Below are 21,723 nucleotides of genomic sequence, written 5' to 3'. Positions count from 1 at the left end.
TTAAGCTTCTGACTTCAGCTCAGGTCATGAGTTCAAGCCCCACATTGGGCTCTCTGCTGTCAGGGCAGAGCCCCTTTGGATCCTTCTTCCTCTCTCTGCCCCTCCTATTTCATGCCCTCTCTCTCAGAAATGAATTTTAAAAATGTTAAAAAAAAAAAAAAGAGTGGGACACTTAACTGACTGAGCCACCCAGGTGCCTCACATACTTAAGATTCTTATATTAATTTCTATCTCCCTCACTATGGACTTTACAAGGGCAAATCCATTCTTTAAAACTTTGCCATTTTGGGCACTTTGGGTGACTGGGTTAAGCGTCTGCCTTGATTTTTTTCAGTGTTTGTGGATTGCAGCCCCATGTCGGGCTCTGTGCTGACAGCAAAGAGCCTGCTTGGGACTCTGTCTCTCCCTCTCTCTGCCCCTCCTCCCACAATACATAAATTAACTTTAAAAAACTTACCACTTTGCCACAAATCTAGCACTGACAGCACTAGATTACACTTACGTGAATAGTTGCAGAAATTTTTCTTTTAGGGGAAGTGTCAAAAGAAGGCATTTTAAAAATTTTTTTTAATCTTTATTTATTTTTGAGAGAGTGTGTGTGTGTGTGTGTCTGTGTGTGTGTGACCGGGGGAGGAACAGAGAGGAAGACACAGAATCTGAAGCAGGCTCCAGGCTCTGAGCTGTCAGCACAGAGCCCGGTGTGGGGCTCGAACTCAAGAACCGAGAGTTCATGACCTGAGCTGAAGTCAGATGCTTAACCGACTGAGCCACCCAAGTGCCCCAAAACATGGCATTTTCAATGAGTCTTATGTATAATTTTTATTTGATGCTAGAAGCATTGTTTAGGCAGGCTACTAATAATACTTGATTGATAAAATGTAGATACACAGCTGAAAAGATTGAGTCATAAGTGATAAAACTGGAATTCAGTTTCCGGGGGATAAATTTAGGCAGTAAGTTGATCCTTGGACTCCTCTCCACTCCACACAGAAATAACAGCTAAAAATGTCAAGGGAGAAAAACAAATAACTAGACTCAAAAACAAGAGAAACAGCAGACCAAAACGCAGCATTGCAGAGCTAACATTGGGCCTGGTGGGCAGCAGGTCCATGAGCAGGCAACAGTAGCACATTCTATGGGCTAAAAAGCACTGGAAGTGCTCCACATAACAAACACATAGGGACAAATAGGACTCACTGATTGAGGTAAGCTTTCCCTCCAAAAATTATTCAAAATATCATTTGCTATTGACCCACATAGCCTTGAACTTGAGCTTTTAAGTTCAGCAGAAGAGAGGACAACTAGTCTTCCCATTGCTGGTGGGCAATAGCCCCAAATCATTGCAGGACACTACCATGACCCCTAGTCTTGGGGAAGGGGCCAGAAAATTCAACTAAAAAACCCCTTAGATGGGCAGGAAGGGATGGAGAACTTGGACAGAGATAAGCTAAAACAAAAACAAAAATTCTCCCACTCCAGTAACCTACAAACTCAAATTCTAACAAACATGAATAAATACTACATTTAAATTCTGCCAGCCAGGGGCACCTGGGTGGCTCAGTTACATGTCCAACTCGATCTTGGCTCAGATCACGATCTCACAGTTTGAAGGTCTGAGCCCCATGTTGGGCTCTGTGCTGATAGTGCAGAACCTTTTTCGGATTATCTCCCTCTCTTTTTGCTCCTCCTCTGCTCTCTCTCCCTCTCTCTCAAAATACATGAATTGATGAAAAAAAAAATAAATTCTGCCAACCAAATAAAAAATTGGAATTTGTGGGGGGTGAGGGTATAGGTGAAATAGGTGATGGGGACAAGGAGTGCACTTGTTGAGGGGCACCTGGCTGGCTCAGTCGGAAGAACATGCGACTCTCGATCTTGGGGTCTTGAGATGAAGCTCCACACGGGGGGTAGAGATTACTTAAAAAAATACTAATAAAAAAATACTTTTTTTAAAAAAAAGGAGAAAAAGGAGAAAGAGGAGGAGGAGGAGAAGAGGAAGAGGAGGAAAAGGAGGGCACTTATGATGAGCACTGGGTGATGTATGTAATTGTTGAATCACTGTATGGTGCACCTGAAACTAATATTATACTGTATGTTAAATAACTGGAATTAAAACTTAAAAAATTGCGAATTTCCCCAGAAAGAATTTTATAGAACAGTCTGAATACATTACTGAGCAAAAACAGGAAGAAACCAAACAAAACCAGACGGGTATTAAAAAAATTAATCTTAGAAATGAAAAAATACAGGTATGCAGATATAATATTCATGAGATGAGATGAAAAGTCCAACCTGGACATAGTCAAAAGAGGAATTAGTGAAAAGATACATCTCGTATGAATTCTGAAGTAAAAAAGAATAGAGAAAATGACAAGCATATTTTTAAAAGAAAATAGCTTTATATGTCAATCATACCTCAATTAAAGAAATAAATAAAATAGAGAATTTTCCATAAATCAAGATATACAAAGATTTTCAAATTAAAATGTGCTCTGAAAAATTAGCAAGATAAACAATACACTCAGAGTCGCCAAACTGAGGAATATTAAGGATAAAAGAAAAATCATGAAAGCTAACATTATCTTCAAAGTAACAATTAGATTGACAGTAGGCATCTTACTGATAACCAAAGGATCCAGAAGTCAATGGAGTAGTACTTGAAACCTGTCAAGAATTAAAAAAAAAAAAACAACACCAACTTTAAATCTATGAAGAGTGAGCATCAAGAATTAAGTTTATGACCACTCTATAATTTCTTTTTTAGTTTTTATTTATTTTTGAGAGAGACAGAGACAGAGCAAGCAGGGTAGGGGCAGAAATAGAGTGGGACACAGAATTTGAAACAGGCTCCAGGCTCTCACGACCTGAGCTGAGACTGGTCACTTAACCAACTGAGACACCCAGGTGCCCCTGGCTTATGACCACTGTAACACCAGATTAGATTCAAACCACTTTCAGCCATAGCCTTCCAATGACTTGGGTGTACAACATAACACAATTCAGTAACTGGCAAGTTATCCATATCCCTTTAAATGACGAGTCACTATATATAAGCTTTTTCAATAACTTTATTGAATAGCCAAATTGATAAGTTAGCACATTTCAAACGATTATTTGCATGGGTTACAAATGACTTTTTTTTTTTACAGGAATAAAACAGTGAAAATTACAAACTGTAAAAAGGAAGACAAATCTTGTCTCTAATATTTAAGAGATGCAAGATTTAACACAGCACATTGAAGATCAATACATATGTGAATTTGAGAACAAGAATTTAATGTTACAATATTATACACTACTTTACAAAATTAAAATTTCTATAGAAGGATTTTATTTGGAATAGTTAACAAAATCTTGAAATCACATTTGATGGTCCCCTAGATAATAGCTGTTATGCATCTTTAATTAGAAGAAATAAATCTTTAATTCTAATTATTGTAAAACAGTCTGTTAGACTCAATACATTACATTAAATTAAAACAATGAAATATATGCAAACTAAAATGGTACAGCTTGAGCGAATATTAGTATGTCACGTACAGAAATGTTATTTTAAAAATCCTAGAAATTAGAAAAATAGAGTACTTTTTGTGGTAGAATTGCCATGCTCAGATTTAAATACCAAGATTGCCCTTGTCTGTTACTTTAGTAGTTGTAGATCTGTAGAAAATTCAAGGATCTTTCATAATTTACAACTACAATAAAAAAAATATGGCATAGTGTAAATATTAGTTGCTTTACATCAAAAAGTAATACAAGATGAGATAGCAGGTACTGCTCTACTGCCAAAAAAAAAAAAAATCAAACACATTCAGTACGGCAAAAAATAATTGCTTAATATCAATATCTCCAAAAGGCTCATTCATTCCCTCATTATCCAGAGAACAAATATTGTGAATCTTAACTAAAGTTATGTTTTTATGACCTGCCTATTATAAAATTATTCTGGATTGCACATATTACACACTATCTAAAATAATTTTTAAAGTAAAATTTAAAAAGTAAATTTGTGAAATATACTAACAAAGCATGTGGCAATAACAAGTCATACCCACTTAGGGATGAAGTGAGGCACAAGGAAGATTACTGTCCCTAGAAGCACTAACTTTTCCCTCTGGAAGATTCTTCACTACTCTTAAGAAAGGACCTACAAATACCAACATTTACAATTCACATTAAGAAGAGAATTTTAGTTATTTTAAGAAACATCAGTGCACAAGGATGACTGTTTCTTGAAAAGAGGGGAAAATATAAATTTATCATAATTTGCTACAACATGAAACTTGCTTCCTAATACATGAAGCAGTTTTTAAGAAAATTTCCAGTTCAATGTACCACTTGCATATTGAAGATAAACCTTAATACTGCTTAAGGGAGAGGATATTTTTATAAAACCCAATTACTCTGATCCAGCAGGCAAGCCGTAGTATATACTCTAATGGGGACCTGCTTCTTCCCTATCCCTTTAACTGAGTTAAAGTCAGCTCATACTGATGTAAACCTGAAAGTTACTATTTCATTGGTGATCATGAGACCAAGATTGTAAACACATTTTTCTAACCCATTAAAACAAAGAAACAAAAATATTTTCATCAAGTATTACACATGAAGAACTTTTAAGAGGTTCATACAAGACAAGGTGAATCAGTGAAAAATGGGCCAAATCTTTTAAAGACATCCTATCACAGCACTTTAAATATACAAATGTATAATTTACCTATTTGTAAACAAAATTCACTTAATGGTTTTGACTATAATATTTCTCTGGCTCAATCAAAAAAGCAGTCTCTTGAGCATGTTGAGAAATCAAGTTTCTACCATAACTTCAATGTAGTGAATTTGTGTAATCTTAATATCCACCAAATCAAACAGCAGCATTCATGCTTTTAATAAGTTTTAATATCCAAGAATAAATATCTTACGAGTGGCTTCCAATTTAATTAAACTCCTTAGAAAAATGTTACTTAAGCATTTGAGACAGAATTTTTAAAAACCTTTAATTTCTTTTAATTCATCATTTCACCAATATAACACTTCTATTATACATCAGAGCAGAAATGTACCAAACAAAGCCTACTTAAAGGATCAAGACAACCAAAGTTTCTCATCTCCCTATTATCATTGTCAGTTTCAGTGTATTTATGAAGACAGCTGATTCTTTTCACTGCAGAATAGGATAGTGTGTCCACCCAAGTCTTCTGCAGTCAAATCGGAAAACCACTTAATTATAGATTTCACTTCAAAGTGACTTTGTTCTTCAAGCATAGAGAATACTGACAGATTTTAAAGCCTGACTGTATTATTTCATATTTTTTTTCTCAAACTAGACTGGAGTTAGTTCAGTCTAGTTTTAGTTAACATGATGATCCTTTTTCTTCCTTTAAAAAAAAAAAAAAAACAGGTGTGGGGATGGGTTCTAGTTCTATGTACTATTTACTTCTGAAAAATTTTTTTGATGTTAAAAAGATCATTATCAATGGATTTATAATGTCCCTGCAACACTTAGTCTTGTGAAGTTTTAAATGTAGCAGCCAAAATTTCAGGAAAAAATGAGAAAAATGTATTTGAAACACAGAAGTCTTTATTTTACAAAATTTACTTTACCTCTGCAATATTGTCTCATCTTATTTCAATCCACAACAACTCAAACATTATTGGCAGCAAAGGAAAAAAGTATCCAATCAAATATACGTAGATATATTTTGATTTGAAAAATACAGTATTTCAGAGTTGCATGTTTGATTCTCTGCTGTGGTCCTTTATTTGCTATAGTTGGTTGAAATCACAGTGAGAACATATAATCATCACATTAGTCCACAAACCTAATAGAAAAGGAAGGTATTACACATTCTCAGGTGTTCGGCATTATCATGAATTTCCTTAAAAATAAGTCAAATATCTTCATTTGTTCATTTATTTACTTGTTGTTGTATATGCAAGAGGAATTCATAATATGATAATGCAGATTCTGTTCTGTCTTCTACCATGTTTTGAAGGAAGTTTGCTTTCATTGGACTCTCATCCCTTAGGAACAAAAGACAAAAATATATACATTAGATAAAATGTAATAGTAAAATAAACAGTGGATTTGTCGTGAGGCTTTTAACACACTTTTTAAAAAAATATATTTATTTTAAAGAGTGAGAGCACGAGTGGGGGAGGGGCAGAGAGCCCAATGTGGGGCTCGAACTCACGAGCCTGAGCTCAGGATTCAGGTCCTGAGATCGTGACCTGAGCTGAAGTCAGACACTTAACCAACTTAACCAACTGAAACACCCAGGTGCCTCTTAACATACTTTTTACTAGTAACTGGATATAAAGCATAATTTAGTAATATTTATTGAAAATTCTTTTTCTTTTCTAAAGGGTTTGTGTAAGCAATAGGTCACATTTAACTATGATTCAAGACAGGTCCTTGCAAAGCTAAACACATTGTTTCACTATTAGTAAATGAAAAATTCAACTTACCTTATCACATAAAGTATGGGGAAAAATGGTCTCTGCTCTCTAAGCCAAGAGATGAATGCTATTATTCTGGCAGATTCTGGTGTATCAAGCTCCGGAAGGTCTGTCTATTAAACAAAAATCAGCAATATACAGTTTACCTGAGTCATACATCTAATGCATCTCAAAGTTTATCATGTATATGAATCACCTGTGCTGAACTGCACATATTGATTTAGGAAGTCTCAGGGAAGGGGTCTGGGAGTGTGTATACCACAATTTTCTAGTAGGAGCTAGGCAAACTTCTTTTTTTTTTCTTTTTGTATTTTCATTTATTTTTTTTTTTTAATTTACATCCAAGTGAGTTAGCATATAGTGCAACAATGATTTCAGGAGTAGATTCCTTAATGCCCCTTATCCATTTAGCCCATCCCCCCTCCTACAACACCTCCAGTAGCCCTCTGTTTGTTCTCCATATTTAAGAATCTTTTATGTTTTGTCCCCCTCCCTGTTTTTATATTATTTTTGCTTCCCTTCCCTTATGTTCATCTGTTTTGTCTCTTAAAAGTCCTCATATGAGTGAAGTCATATGATAGCTGTCTTTCTCCAAATGGCTAATTTCGCTTAGCATAATACCCTCTAGTTCCATCCACGTAGTTGCAAATGGCAAGATGTCATTCTTTTTGGTTGCCGAGTAATACCCCATTGTATAGATATACCACATCTTCTTTATCCATTCATCCATCCATGGACATTTGGGCTCTTTCCATACTTTGGCTATTGTCGATAGTGCTGCTATAAACATTGGGGTGCATGTGCCCCTTCGAAACAGCACACCTGTATCTCTTGGATACATACCTAGTAGTGCAATTGCTAGGTTGTAGGGTAGTTCTAATTTTAATTTTTTGAGGAAACTCCATACTGTTTTCCAGAGTGGCTGCATCAGCTTGCATTGCCACCAACAATGCAAAGAGATCCTCTTTCTCCTCATCCTCGCCAACATCTGTTGTTGCCTGAGTTGTTGATGTTAGCCATTCTGACAGGTGTGAGGTGGTATCTCATTGTGGTTTTGATTTGTATTTCCCTAATGATGAGTGATGTTGAGCATTTTTTCACGTGTCGGTTGGCCATCTGGATGTCTTCTTTGGAGAAGTGTCTATTCATGTCTTTTGCCCATTTCTTCACTCGATTATTTGTTTTTTGGGTGTTGAGTTTGAGAAGTTCTTTACGGATTTTGGATACTAACCCTTTATCTAATAATGTTGTTTGCAAGTATCTTTTCCCATTCCGTCGGTTGCCTTTTCGTCTTGCTGATTGTTTCCTTTGTGGTGTAGGAGCTTTTTATTTTGATGAGGTCCCAATAGTTCATGTTTGCTTTTGTGTCCCTTGCCTCCAGAGATGTGTTGAGTAAGAAGTTGCTGAGGCCGAGGTCAAAGAGGTTTTTGCCTGTTTTCTCCTCGAGGATTTTGATGGCTTCCTGCCTTACATTTAGGTCTTTCATCCATTTTGAGTTTATTTTCGTGTATGGTGTAAGAAAGTGGTCCAGGTTCATTTTTCTGCATGTCACTGTCCAGTTTTCCCAGCACCATTTGCTGAAGAGACTGTCTTTATTCCACTGGATATTCTTTCCTGCTTTGTCAAAGATGAGCCATACGTTTGTGGGTCCATTTCTGGGTTCTCTATTCTGTTCCATTGATCTGAGGGTCTGTTTTTGTGCCAGTACCATACTGTCTTGATGATTACAGCTTTCTAATACAGCTTGAAGTCCAGGATTGTGATGCTTCCTGCTTTGGTTTTCTTTTCGAAGATTGTTTTCGCTATTTGGGGTCTTTTCTGGTTCCACAAACTTTTTTTAATGTTTGTTTATTTTTTGAGAGAGAGAGACAGAGTCTAAACTGGGGAGGGGCAGAGAGAGAGGTACACACAGAATCCGAAGCAGGCTCCAGGTTCTGAGCTGTCAGCACAGAGTCTGATGTGGGGCTTTAACTCACAAACCGTGAGATCATGACCTGAGCTGAATTGGATGCTTAACTGACTGAGCACCCAGGCTCCCCTAGGGGTACACAAACTTCTTAAAGGGTCAGACAATAAATACTTTTGGCTTGCAGGTCATTTGGTCTCTTTTGCAATACACAACCCTACCAATGTTCCACTAAGTAGCCACACACCATACATAAGTGAATGGACATAGCTATGTTCCAGTAAAACAAAAACAGGTGGCAGGCCCTCTTCGGCACACTTTATTGAGTCCTGATCCAGAAGAACATCCTACCTCCTCTCTTCATTTTATTATGGCATCTAGAATTAATTGATTCATTCAGGAGTTATTACAAATATGAAAATTTTTTTTGTCAATGTTTTTTCTTTTTTTTTTTTAATTGTGCCACCCAGGTGCCCCAATTTCTTATCTCATTACCTAAAATGCCTAGTCAACCAGAGCAGTAATTTTAAAGCCTGAAAGCTAGAGCTTATCCCAGCATTAATTCTGAGAGATATTATCTTTTATTTTTTTTAATGTTTATTTATTTTTGAGAGAGAGCGCAACAGGGGAGGGGCAGAGAGAAAGGGGGGCAGAGGATTTGAAGCAGGCTCCGTGCTATCAGCACAGAACCCAATGTGGCACTCAAATTCTCAAATCTCAAGATCATGACCTGAGCCGACGTCAGACACTTAACTGACTGAGCCACCTAGGCGCCCCAGATAGGTCTTTTAAATACATGAATCTCCCGATGACTTCTGTGAATGGAGTTAAACCCATAAATATGAAAAAGCACTGACATAAAATACATATTCCAAAGTTGGGACAAACAGATAGTAGGGTCTGAAAAATATGACACTAAATAATACCATGTTATAATTAATTCTAACTTTAAAACTGAAACTTATCCAAATGCTTTATAGCTTAACAAATGCTTTCTCATGGATCATTTCAGTTACTCCTCCATAGGCAACAATATTCTTACTTTACGGATAAGGCTGTTAGTGACTTGCCAAGGTGACAGAGCTATTGACAGAGTTTATTGTTATTTTCTTCAATAGTAAATATTAATCCAACTGACACTGATCACAAGTTATTTGCTTGTGTGGCAATTAGATCAGTTCTTACTCTAAAGCAGCAGTTAAAAGGACCTTGTCATCAATGAAATCACTTGCCAAAAACACAAAAACTACAACATTAACACTAATTCTAGAAAACTATTTCTTTTTTTTTGGGGGGGGGAGGCATTAACTAAATTCATTACTTTCTTCCTAAAATAGTCTATTGTCATAGACACATAAGAACAACTAAGTCATTGATGCAAAATAACCCAAAGAATGCCTTTAAAACATAAAATGACTATTTTATGTTCCCAATTAGAAGGGAAACATAATCTGTGGCAGCATTTTATTTTCTGGAAAAACTTTGATTTAAAATGGGATGTTCATGATTTTGCCACATTTGAAATGCCCTTTAAGTCTACTATAATCACTCTAATAAATTCTTACCATAGTTTGTGGAATTAATGCATAGTTTTGAACTCCTAGAACTCGGCTGAGAAAATTTTGTCCACAATTTTTTCCAACCCAAAGCATCAATACCTGGGGACAGGAAGAAAATTATTTTGAGATGTGCATTTAACAGTCTGCTGCTGACTCACCTTTACCACTGAGTATATTTTTGTGTGTTTTTTTTTTTTTTTTTAAGTTTATTTATATATTTTGAGAGCAAGAGAGCATGAGCAGGGGAGGGACAGAGAGAGAGGGAGACAGAGAATCCTAAGCAGACTCGGTAGTCAGCACAGAGCCAGATGTGGGGCTGGAACTCAGGGAACTGTGAGATCATGACCTGAGCTAAAACCAAGCATTGGAGGCTCAACCGACTGAGCCACCCAGGCACTCCTAGCACTGAGTATGATTTAAAAGATCAAAATAATAAATATGTTTAGTGAAATTGTACTGACTTCAAATGAACTAATAATAATCAGTTTTAAGCATGATGAGACATTTTATGCTTGGCATGAAAAGAGGCTATGAAGGGAGAATGTGGCTCACAGAAAAATAGAGATTAAATAGCATATAATCTGCCCCAAAAAAGAAGATATTATAGGGAATGAATGTGTACTAGTACATGGAGGGAATGATCCAGATCAGTCAGACTAACTCACAGAGCCTGCATCCATGAGGAAAGCTCCATCCCTGCTGAGCTTCTCCACGGAAAGCTGAAGAATAGGCGGCTGAGGTATGGTGCGATCATTGATGTTGAGTGCTCCCTGAGAAATTAGACAGAAAAGTTAAAGCTTTTATTTTTTATTATTTAAAAGACTATTTTGTTAACATTTATTTATTTTTGAAAGAGAGAGAGAGAGAGAGAGAGAGAGAGAGAGAGAGAGAGAGAGAGAGAGAACGAGCAGAAGAAGGGCAGAGAAAGAGACACAGAATCCCAAGCAGGCTCCAGGCTCTGAGCTGGCAGCACAGAGCCCCATACGGGGCTTGAACTCTAGAGCCATGAGATCATGACCTGAGCCGAAGTCGGATGCTTAACCAAATAAGCACCCCAGGTGCCCCCAAAAGTTAAAGCTTTTACTAGATAATAATTGAGAACAAAATACCCCAATAATTAGACAACGGCTAACAGACAAGATGGGTTCCTTCATGTCAAAGGAGAATAGATAAAATTTTATTTTGTTTTATTAAAGTTTATTTATTTTGAGGGAGAGAGAGCACACAAAACCAAGAATCAGACACTTAACCGAATGAGCCACCCAAGCATCCCAGAAAAGCTAAAAATTTTTATCAGGCCAAATGATCATTGAGGAACAAAACCAGTCAACACAGCCTGAGTTGGCAAGCCCACATAAAATTCAGGAAAATTTGCTGACCCTGCCACAAATCTTATCACACCCTCCAGCAGCTGCCATATCCTGAAGCTGCTACCAGAAACACTAAATTGTATCCTGCTTGTCAACCTGCTCCTGAAGTCGCAGTTTGGGACCTCAGTCTGACCAACTCCTAATAAGAACCCAGAACTTGCAGTTTCTGCCTATGTAACCCCGAGCTGAAATCCTTTCTCCTTCAGAGTGTACTTCTGTTTGGAAGGCTGCATCTCCTGGTTTGTAAAGTGTTTAACACTAAAGCTTTCCTTGGCCTCTGACCAAACCTTTGAATTCCAAGAATTTTTGTTGACATGGTAATATGGAGTCACAATTAAAATTTTAATTCCAATGTTAATTCCAAGACTTTGAAACTTACTTAGGTAAATCAGTTATTCGTATTTAAATATAAAGAAGATGAAGAAATATTTATCACTTATCTAAAAAAACCCCATTGTGAATTCCAATAAAACCAAATTAACTTCTGATTTTAACTATTATAAAATACAATAAATGCAATTAATATCTATGTATAATTAGTTAATAATAATGGCTGATTGTGTGGCTTAAGTCATGTGTACATAATGAGGGAGGATTAAAAGCCCAATGCAAATGATATCTTAATAGTTCTTTTCAGTTTGACATATCTTTTATTTATTAAGGCCAGAAATTTAAGTTTCTCATTTCTAAAAGACATACTGTTATCTGAAAACACAAACACACCTTTAAATATTCATAACTTAATTTTTGACCCAAAAATTTTTAACCATTTAATCTAGGTACTTGATTAAACCTTAGAAGCAGGAAGTAAATAAAATATTGACCTACCAAGAGCCATGAGGCTTTAATTCTAACAGGGACTATTAACCATATTACCTTAAGACTTCTTGCCTTAGGGCATGTGAAAAGCAGGAGAAAGACCATGCACTGCCTCAATATAGCTATTTAGAAATTTCTAGAGGTTTTCAAATATGAAAGAAAAAAATAATCTTGACTTTTTTCTGTTGGGAAAGAAAAGAAGCTATCAGTGGCTCTGTTTTCTAGTCTTCTAAGTAAAGGCCCATATGAAAGAATGAGGCAATGCAAAGACTCCTCAAATTTCATATGCAATTTGTCCTTTATATATGCAAGATCACAAATTCTTTAAGCTTTGAAAGGTTTTTAACCAAAATATTGCTTCCTATACACACACCCACACACACATATATATACATATATATATACATATATATACATATATACACATATACGTGTGTGTATACATATATATATCCTAACTTGATCACAATTTTAGAAAGAAAGATTATGATTTGATATTTTCATGCATCTGACTTTAACTCAGGTAAATAATAATCTCAGTGGGAACTTCAAAAGAAAGAAAGGGGAAAAAAAAGGACAAATTATGTTACAATTTAAATATTTTTTAAATCAATAATATTGCTGCACTAAACACTGACCTGGGGTTTCGGATATAATTTCGCCCTCAGGACACTCCCTTCAGATCAATTTGTTTAAATAAGTAAATCAGAGGGGCGCCTGGGTGGCGCAGTCGGTTGAGCGGCCGACTTCAGCCAGGTCATGATCTCGCGGTCCGTGAGTTCGAGCCCCGCGTCAGGCTCTGGGCTGATGGCTCAGAGCCTGGAGCCTGTTTCCGATTCTGTGTCTCCCTCTCTCTCTGCCCCTCTCCCGTTCATGCTCTGTCTCTCTCTGTCCCAAAAATAAATAAACGTTGAAAAAAAAATTAAATAAGTAAATCAGATAGGCTCTACATTTAGGAGATTCGCCTTTTTTTTTTTTTTAATTTTTAATGTTTATTTATTTTTGAGAGATAGAGCGGGAGGTTGGAGAGGGGGGAGGGGGAGACAGCGAACAGAGAGAGAGGGAGACACAGACACAGAATCTGAAGCACGCTCCAGGCTTCAAACTGTCAGCACAGAGCCCGACATGGGACTCGAAGTAAGGAACTGCAAGATCCTGACCTGAGCTGAAGTCTGACACTTAACCGACTTGAGCCACCCTGATGCCCCTTTACAGATTTGTCTTAAACAAACTTAAGGAAATTTATTACTTCAATATCTTAAATAATAATTTAGTAAGAAAAGAGATACTATCTCATGAGCTTCCCCAAACCAAAATTTCCTTACAAAGACTTAGCGAAGGAATAAAAACTTTCCTCATTTCTACAATGGACTCAATATAATTAGGCTTATAAACCTCCAAGAAAAAGCCACTAAAAAAGTAATCAATCTTACCTCATCTGAAAGATTGTCAACTCTATACAAACTGGGATGAGTTGTGAGCATAAGGTAGACCAATGGCTGATTTTTCACTTGACACATGGCAAAAATGCGTTCATCTAGACGTGCGTTTGTCCCAGTCTGAAACGATTTCTATAACAAAAAACCACCCCCCATCCAAAAAATGGGTATTTAATAACAAATATAAACAAAGCTTTCCAACTCAGATGTTAAAAGAGTATCTTCAGACAGAATTAGCAAATTTACTGTTAATTATTCTTTTAAAAGTATCTTTTAAGAAGTCACACAAATCTATTAAATTGTGGTTATAGCCCCACCTAGAAGAAATTAATTACCTGACCATGGCAAAGTCACTGGATCTCTCTGTTTCCTAATCAGTGAAATGGATCTAAACACTCTACCATAGAATGATGGTGACATAAAAATCTAAATAATACCATGAGAAGGGTAAGGTTATACTGCAGATGAAAAAATGAAAACACAAATGAAGGACCAAAGACCTGTGTTTTATAAATGCTGGGTGATGACTAATGGTGGTTAACTATCCTTGTTTCTCCTTCAGTTATATAAACAACACAATAAAGCTTACAAATCAATTAGGAAAAATAATAATACAATAATGCAAATGAGGACAGTTACTTAGCAAAATAAAGTTAGTAAGTAATGAGTTTTAACTTTTTTTGTTTTTGTTTTTTCCCACAGGTGATTTTATTAAAGCACAGGGACATGATCCATGGGCAGGAAGAACTGCTGAGTTGTAACTGGTCTTATTGTAGTGAATTGTAACTGATCTATTAGCTTCATAGAGAATACTAAAAGTTTCGAGGTAAAGTTTTAAGCATTCCTGGGGTACCTGGCTGACTCAGTCAGTAGGAGCATGCAACTCTTGATCTCAGGATTCTAATTTCAAGCCCCAAATTGGGTGTAGCCATTACTTAAAAAAATAAAATGTTTTTTAAAAAAAAAGGTTTTAAGCATTCCTATTGATGGAAAGTAGTAGAAAGAGGCAGAGAGCTAGGAGCAATGAGATTATGCCATAAAACAAGTGTACTAACTATAAACAAAGGAAGCTGAAGATCAGAAAGGCTCTTAAGGCTTTTTGTTGTTGTTGTTGTTGAAGTAATCTCTACACCCAAAGTGTGTCTTCAACTCACAACCCCAAGATCAAGAGTCACATGCTCTACTGATCGAGCCAGCCTAGGCACTCCAAGGCTCTTAAGATTTTTTAAAGTAAGCTCTGTGCCCACTGTGGGGCTCAAATCCATGAGACCAAGAGTTGCATACTCCGCCAACTAAGCCAGCCAGGTGCCTCAAGATTTTTTAAATTAGTATGTTGATAGTCACTAAGAAAGAAAAAAGAATATTATGGGAAATGGAAGAAGGAAATTTCATTTATTGATTCAATAACTACTGAGAGCCTGTTATGTACTAAGAACTGTTGTTCTAAGTGCTGAAACAAAGTGGTAAACTTTTCAAAAAAGATAAAAATCCCTGTCCTTATAACTAAAAAATCCCAGTAAGAGAAAAGTAAATAATAAATAAGCAAAATACTGATATGTCAGTGTTAAATGCTTTAGAGGAAAAATAAGGGAGGGAAGACAGATAAAGAATGTAGGTTAGAATGGTAACTGAGTGTTGCACACTAAATGGGGAGGTAAGGGAAGGCAGGCCTCAGTGAAAGGACAGCATTAAGGAAAGACCTGAAGAGGGAAAAGCTCAGATTTTTAAATGTTAAAATTTAAGTATTTATGTAATTTCTATGTATTTAGATTATATTCAGAAGTAGAAATGCATAATTTGAGTTAAAGAAACTAGAAGCTGATCCAAAAGCCATCCTATTAGGTTAAGTGGGTTACCCTTCTCACCTAAGAAGAGATGACATACACCAGACAGGTAGATCCTGGAGTTCAGAAAAGTATACAAATTGACAAGATCCAGAGTAGTTTTGATCAGTTTTGAAATCTAGGATGTAACCCTAAGTGATTTATTAACATGAGCTTTTTAATAAAACTTACAAGGGAAAGTTACAGTAAGTACATAAGCTTGGACATTGGATTTTGTACCCTGGAAAAATAAGTCTCCTCCACCAGCCCAGAGTTTCCTTTCTTTTTTGGAGAGCGGGGCAGGGGGAGCCAGTGGTATGGGTAAAGGGCAGGCAGGGGAGATCATTAAATAACAATATCAAATGAAAAACTCTACAGGACCATAGAAGGAAAGGCAACTGCTAGAGAGATAACATTTGAGCTCAAACACAGTAAGAGGAAAGTGCAATGCAGCCCATGGCACAGGTATGAGAAGGCATAGCTAAGATTTAGTAGTATGTGGCTGAGATACTGTAGGGAGCAGGAAAAAGCCAAAAGAAGAGTTTCATGTGTGACTTCTTGCTCTAACAATAAAAGATTGTTTTGGAAAACTGATCATTACTTACATCACTTACATCTTTGATAACTTAAGTGAATACCTTGTGAACATCTCTTACAAATAAGGCACACGCTTTAAATCAGTATTTTTAAACTTTTTTGGGTTACAAATTTTTTCAAGGTTCCAATAAAAGCCAGGATCCCTGTGCTTAGAAAACTTAAATGGCTTAAAATTATACATACAATGTTTAGTGGTTCACAGGATAAAAACTTGGGCTAATGACATTATTGTGTTAGTTTCTGGGTTTAACTCTCTTACCTGTTTAAGGAGAGCCAACACAAAGAGTGGGAAAAGCCGCAAAGAAAAAGGAACCATGAGTCCAGGCTGCTGGTTACTTAGGACTGAAGAACGATAAGCTGAAAGAGAGTCTATGACGGCATTCACTAGGGCATCCCGAGCATCACTCAGACTGGCAGTCACAGACCTGTCAACAGCTAACAGATGGAAGGCAGGAACAAACAAGAGAGAAGATAGAAGTTTAGCTATCCTACTTCTATCCCACTGTTACAGATAGAAGAGATGTATTTTTTTTTTATTATACATATTCCCTCTCCAATGTATCACATATACAAGGAGACAAGCATAGCAGCTCAAAGCACATCGTCTGAAGAGTCAAATCAAAGTTGGCTGAAGTACTTCTCTATTTCCTAACTGTAAGACAATATGGCAAGGAATCTAACCTTCATGAGTATGTTTCCTTACCTGTAAAATGGGAAAACTGTTCTTTGTTCAATCTAAGATGTTATTTTGAAATATTCTTTCTAAATAAGTTCTACTCCCAATGTGGGGCTTGAACTCATAACCTGGAGATCAAGGGTTACAAACTCAACCAAGTGAGCCACCCAGGTACCCCAAATCTAAGATGTTACTAGTAGTAATCCACCATTTTATTTACATACTACAGAAAAAGAAAAAAGTCTGCAACTAAAGCACATGCTTTCTTCACAGAGAATTTTACCCTATATTGCAAGAGCTCTTAGCTACTTAGATGCTTCTCATCACCTGTCATGCCACTCTGTTTACATGCATTTCAGCATACTGGAAAAAAAATTTTTCCCCTGAAGAAAAATTTAAACACTAAAAGCACATAATTGTTTTAGAGAGTTCTTAAACTACAACTAAACTAAATTCATGGGGCACCTGGGTGGCTCAGTCAGTTAAATGTCCGACTTCGGCTCAGGTCACGATCTCACGGCTGTGAGTTTGAGCCCTGCATCAGGCTCTGTGCTGACAACTTGAAGTATGCTTCAGATTCTGGGCCTCCCTCTCTCTCTCTCTGCCCCTCCCCTGCTCATGTTCTGGCTCGCTCGCTCGCTCTCTCTCTCTCTCTCTCAAAAATAAACATTAAAAAAAGTTAAGGGGCATGTGGGTGGCTCAGTCAGTTAAGCGTCCAACTTCAGCTCAAGTCATGATCTTGTGGTCCCTGTGTCTGAAACCTGCATGAGGTTCTGTGCTGTTAGCTTGGGGCCTGGAGCCTGCTTTGGATTCTGTGTTTCCCTTTTTCTCTGCCCTTCCCCTACTTATACTCTGTCTCTCTCAAAACTAAGTAAATAAACATTAACAAATAATAAAAATTTTAATTAACTAACTAACTAAATTTATGTTGGGGCACCTGGATGGATCAGTCGGTTAAGCATCTGACTCTTGATTTCGGCTTATGTCATGATCTCACGGTTCTTAAGATTGAGCCCTGCGTGGGGCTCTGTGCTGATGGCATGGAGCCTGCTTGGGATCCTCTCTTTCCCTCTCTCTCTCTGCCCCTACTCCTTGAGCTCTCTCTCTCTCAAAATAAATAAGCTTAAAAAAAAAAACCTCAATTCATGTGATATCAAAAATACAATCAATACTGGGGTGTCTGGGTGGCTCAATTGGTTAAGCGTCCAACTTTGGCTCAGATCATGATCTCACAGTTCGTGGGTTCAAGCCCCACATCGGGCTCTGCCCTGACAGCAGAGAGCCTGCTTGGGATTCTTTCTCTACCTCTCTCTCTCTCTCTCTCTCTCTCTGCCCCTCCCCACTCCTGGCCTCTCTCCCTCTCTCTCAAAAATAAACATTAAAAAAAATACAATCAATAAAGTGATGTTATTAACTGCTATAACCAAATTTGTATATAGCCAAGAAAGAATAAAGACCACTGTCACCTGATCAACAGTTAACTCTTAAGACTTCAACTGAAGACATCCTGATTTTAAAGATTTTGATAAAATCTTTATCAAATGTGAAAAAAATTTATAAAATGTGAAAAAATGTGCATAATGCTATCAACCAAATTTACTAACAAAACCAATACTTTTTGTGAAGCAAACCATTGGGCAGATTTTTTCAGACCTACAAATACCACCTAATATATAGTTCTTGCTGATGATAATAAAGATAACATTGATCATACTGTTACTAAAAAGTATTAGTTGAACAAAATATAAAGGCAATGACCCTCAAATTTCTTAGGTCACAATCTTTAACTTTCTTTTTTTTTTAATTTTTTTTTTTTTAACGTTTATTTATTTTTGAGACAGAGAGAGACAGAGCATGAACGGGGGAGGGGCAGAGAGGGAGGGAGACACAGAATCGGAAGCAGGCTCCAGGCTCCGTGCCATCAGCCCAGAACCCGACGCGGGGCTCGAACTCATGGACCGCGAGATCATGACCTGAGCTGAAGTCGGACGCCCAACCGAATGAGCCACCCAGGCGCCCCCACAATCTTTAACTTTCAACAGCATATGAGACTAACTAAAATGGGTTTGGCCTTCATCAGGCTTCATTAAAGAAAAAATTTGCTGGGGCACCTGGGTGGCTCAATCACTTAAGCATCCAATTCTTGATTTTGGCTCAGGTCATGATCTCACGGTTCATGAGCCAGAGCCGTAAGATGGGCTCCTTGATAATGGTGCGGAGCCTGCTTGGGATTCTCTCTCCCTCTCTCTCTGCCCTTCCCTTGCTCATGCGTGCTCACTCTCTCTCTCTCAAAATAAACTTAAAAAAAAAAAAAAAAAGAATTTACCAATAGGAAATAAAAAAAAAAAAGTAATCACCCTTATCATAGGCAGATTTGAGTTTGAAGTAAATGGACCGAACGACATCTTTCCTCAAGGAGGAAAAAAAGCAAAAACAACAACAAAAAATCAAGGAGGCAACTAAACTATGTCTGAGACAGAAGTAAAGAACTGAAGGTATGAATAAATAAATTCTAGCTCAGGTGATCTGGCTAAGAATGCAAACTTATGTGTGAAAAGTAAACTGGTTTTCAATCTCAAATTCCATGACTTCATAACTTACATAACTTACAATCTCAAATTCCATGACTTCATAACTTACATAACTTCACTGTCTCTTGCAATCCAAGTTACAGACCTCACAAGAAAGCTATTAACCTTTAGTATTGAACATTTAGTAAAATATGGTTATTTAAATTCACCACAGGCAGATTATAAAACAGGAAGCAGTTTAGTAGTTGCCTAAAGCTGGTGAGGGATAAAAAGAGGAAGTGGGCAATTACTGCTGATAGGCATGAGGTTCTTTTTGGGATGATAAAAATGTTCTAAAATTAGATTGAGGTGATGGCCATACAATTCAGTAAATATATCATAGATAACAGAGTTGCAGACTTAAAATAGGTTAAGTGATATGGCACATAAATTATATCTTAATAAAGCTGCTTAAATAAAGGAAAAAAAAAGTTCCTTTCATTCAAGTAGTTACTTAGGAGGCATACACAGAATCCAAAACACTGAAACCTTTAAAGTTAAGTATTTTTTTTTTTAATGTTTATTTTTTTTTAAGAGAGAGACAAAGAGCATGAGCAGGGAAGGGGCAGAAAGAGAGGGAGGCACAGAATCCCAAGCAGGCTCCAGACTCTAAGTTGTCAGCACAGAGCCTGACGCAGGGCTTGAAGTCACTAGGCAGGAGGTCATGACCTGAGCCGAAGTCGGTCACTTAACTGACTGAGCCACACAGATGCCCCTAAAGCTAATTATTTCAAGAAAAATAAGGGGTGCCTGGGTGGCTTAGTCGGTTCAGCATCTGACTGCTGATTTTGACTCAAGTCATGACCCCAGGGTCATAAGATGAGCGCTGCACAGGGCTCCCTGCTGAGTGTGGGGCCTGCTTGGGATTCTCTCTCTCTCCCTCTGTCACTCTCCACCACTTACGCTCACTCTCTCTAAACGTAAATTTAAGAAAAAAATTTAAAGCAAAATAAAACTCTCCAGATTTTTCTAATGTTATTATTTGTGAAATATTTACAATAGGTTAGGGGCGCCTGGGTGGCTCAGTCGGTTAAGCGTCCGACTTCGGCTCAGGTCATGATTTCACAGTTCGTGGGTTCAAGCCCTGCGTCGGGCTCTGTGCTAACAGCTCAGAGCCTGGAGCCTGCTTCACATTCTGTGTCTCCCTCTCTCTCTGCCCCTTCCCTGCTCATGCTGTGTCTCTCTGTCTCAAAAATAAATAAACATTAAAAAAAATTAAAAAAAAAAAAAGAAATATTTACAATAGGTGTAAATAGGGTAAATTCTTACCCATATTGGCCAATAACCCTGCAATTGCTTGAACATCAGCTCCAAGAAAGACTTCATTCAGAGTTGAAACTACAGGCAAACACAAAGTATGAACACGAATTCTTCTTTCACCTTTGGGGAAAACATATAAATGACAGTAAGGGACAACTTATATTTAAAAACTTGTATGCAAGTCTCTTGGAAAAATCACTTCTTTTCAATTTAGAACCAAAAAGATTATTTAATAAGCAGAAATAGTTTCAAAGCCTTAATGAGTAAAAACTCATTAACTTTTATTTCTTTCATTTTTTGACTATAAAATTCTTTTTGTTCAAGTTATTACTCAAAAGGAATCATAAATTATGGTAACATGTTCGCTTCTTAAAAATTTCTTTTCTAAACCTTTTGGTTACTTTCTTTCTTTTTTCTTTTTTTTTTAAGTTTATTTATTTATTTTGAGAGAGAGAGCACAAGTGGGGAAGGGGCAGAGAGAGAGAGAGAGACAGAAAGAGAGAGGGAGAGAGAGAGAATCCCAAGCAGGTTCCTCTCTGCCAGTGCAGAGCCCACTTCAGATTCTCTGTCCCCCCCTTCATTTTCGCTCATGCTCTCTCTCTCTCCCAAAAATAAACTTAAAAAACACTACCTTCCACATGTATTCTAGAGTCTGTTTTGATATTTAAAGTCTAGAGAAATCTTATACTTTCCTCTTTAACCACAGAAAAAAATTTAAAAGAAATCGACTAATATATTTTTTTTGGTAATTACTACCCACAATAATAAAAATCAATAAATACAGAAATAAAAATGAAAACCTTTTGGGAAGCATCAAATATCAAGCTAATTTTTAAAAATTTTCTCATCAGCAAGATCTGGAACACTAAAGTAAAAGAACAAATAAAAAAACTAGAGATGATATCCATATTACAACCTATATGGACACATGAAGACCAATGAATAGGTACATATAAGGAGCTCATACAAATTACTTTTAGAAAGAAGAACTATCTGCAATAAAGGGTAACACTGTTTAGATTTTCTATTCTAGACCAGAATAATGATAGCCAAAAGAAAACATATAATGTTTAGCCTATCATATCAGCAACAATAACTAAACACACACACCACACACACACACCAAAGGCTAAAATGAAAAGGTCACTTGGTAAGACCAGAGACTGGTAACATCTTTCTGAAAAGCAACGTGGAAATACCAAGATTTTTTCTAAACAGTAAGCCTCACACTAAGTAGACTCTCAA

The 21,723-nt window shown here is 36.9% G+C and overlaps 1 protein-coding gene across 2 annotated transcripts in view; it reads right to left on the bottom strand.

Moving 5' to 3' along the window:
• Positions 1-3,050: 3,050 nt before the first annotated feature.
• Positions 3,051-21,723, bottom strand: part of SEC24A (SEC24 homolog A, COPII coat complex component) — a 74,278-nt gene continuing 55,605 nt past the window's right edge. For both annotated transcript variants that reach the window (XM_043587918.1, XM_043587929.1), the window contains 7 exons: positions 20,488-20,598; positions 16,232-16,407; positions 13,547-13,684; positions 10,590-10,694; positions 9,931-10,023; positions 6,469-6,572; positions 3,051-6,024 (listed from right to left, as the gene is read on the bottom strand). In XM_043587918.1, coding sequence (XP_043443853.1) covers positions 5,910-6,024; positions 6,469-6,572; positions 9,931-10,023; positions 10,590-10,694; positions 13,547-13,684; positions 16,232-16,407; positions 20,488-20,598 — 842 coding nt within the window. In that variant the 3' untranslated portion in view covers positions 3,051-5,909. The remainder of the gene's footprint in view (positions 6,025-6,468; positions 6,573-9,930; positions 10,024-10,589; positions 10,695-13,546; positions 13,685-16,231; positions 16,408-20,487; positions 20,599-21,723) is intronic.

Source organism: Prionailurus bengalensis, chromosome A1 (genome assembly GCF_016509475.1).
Source record: "Prionailurus bengalensis isolate Pbe53 chromosome A1, Fcat_Pben_1.1_paternal_pri, whole genome shotgun sequence".
Classification (NCBI taxonomy): domain Eukaryota; kingdom Metazoa; phylum Chordata; class Mammalia; order Carnivora; family Felidae; genus Prionailurus; species Prionailurus bengalensis.
This window is presented reverse-complemented; position numbering and strand designations above follow the sequence as displayed.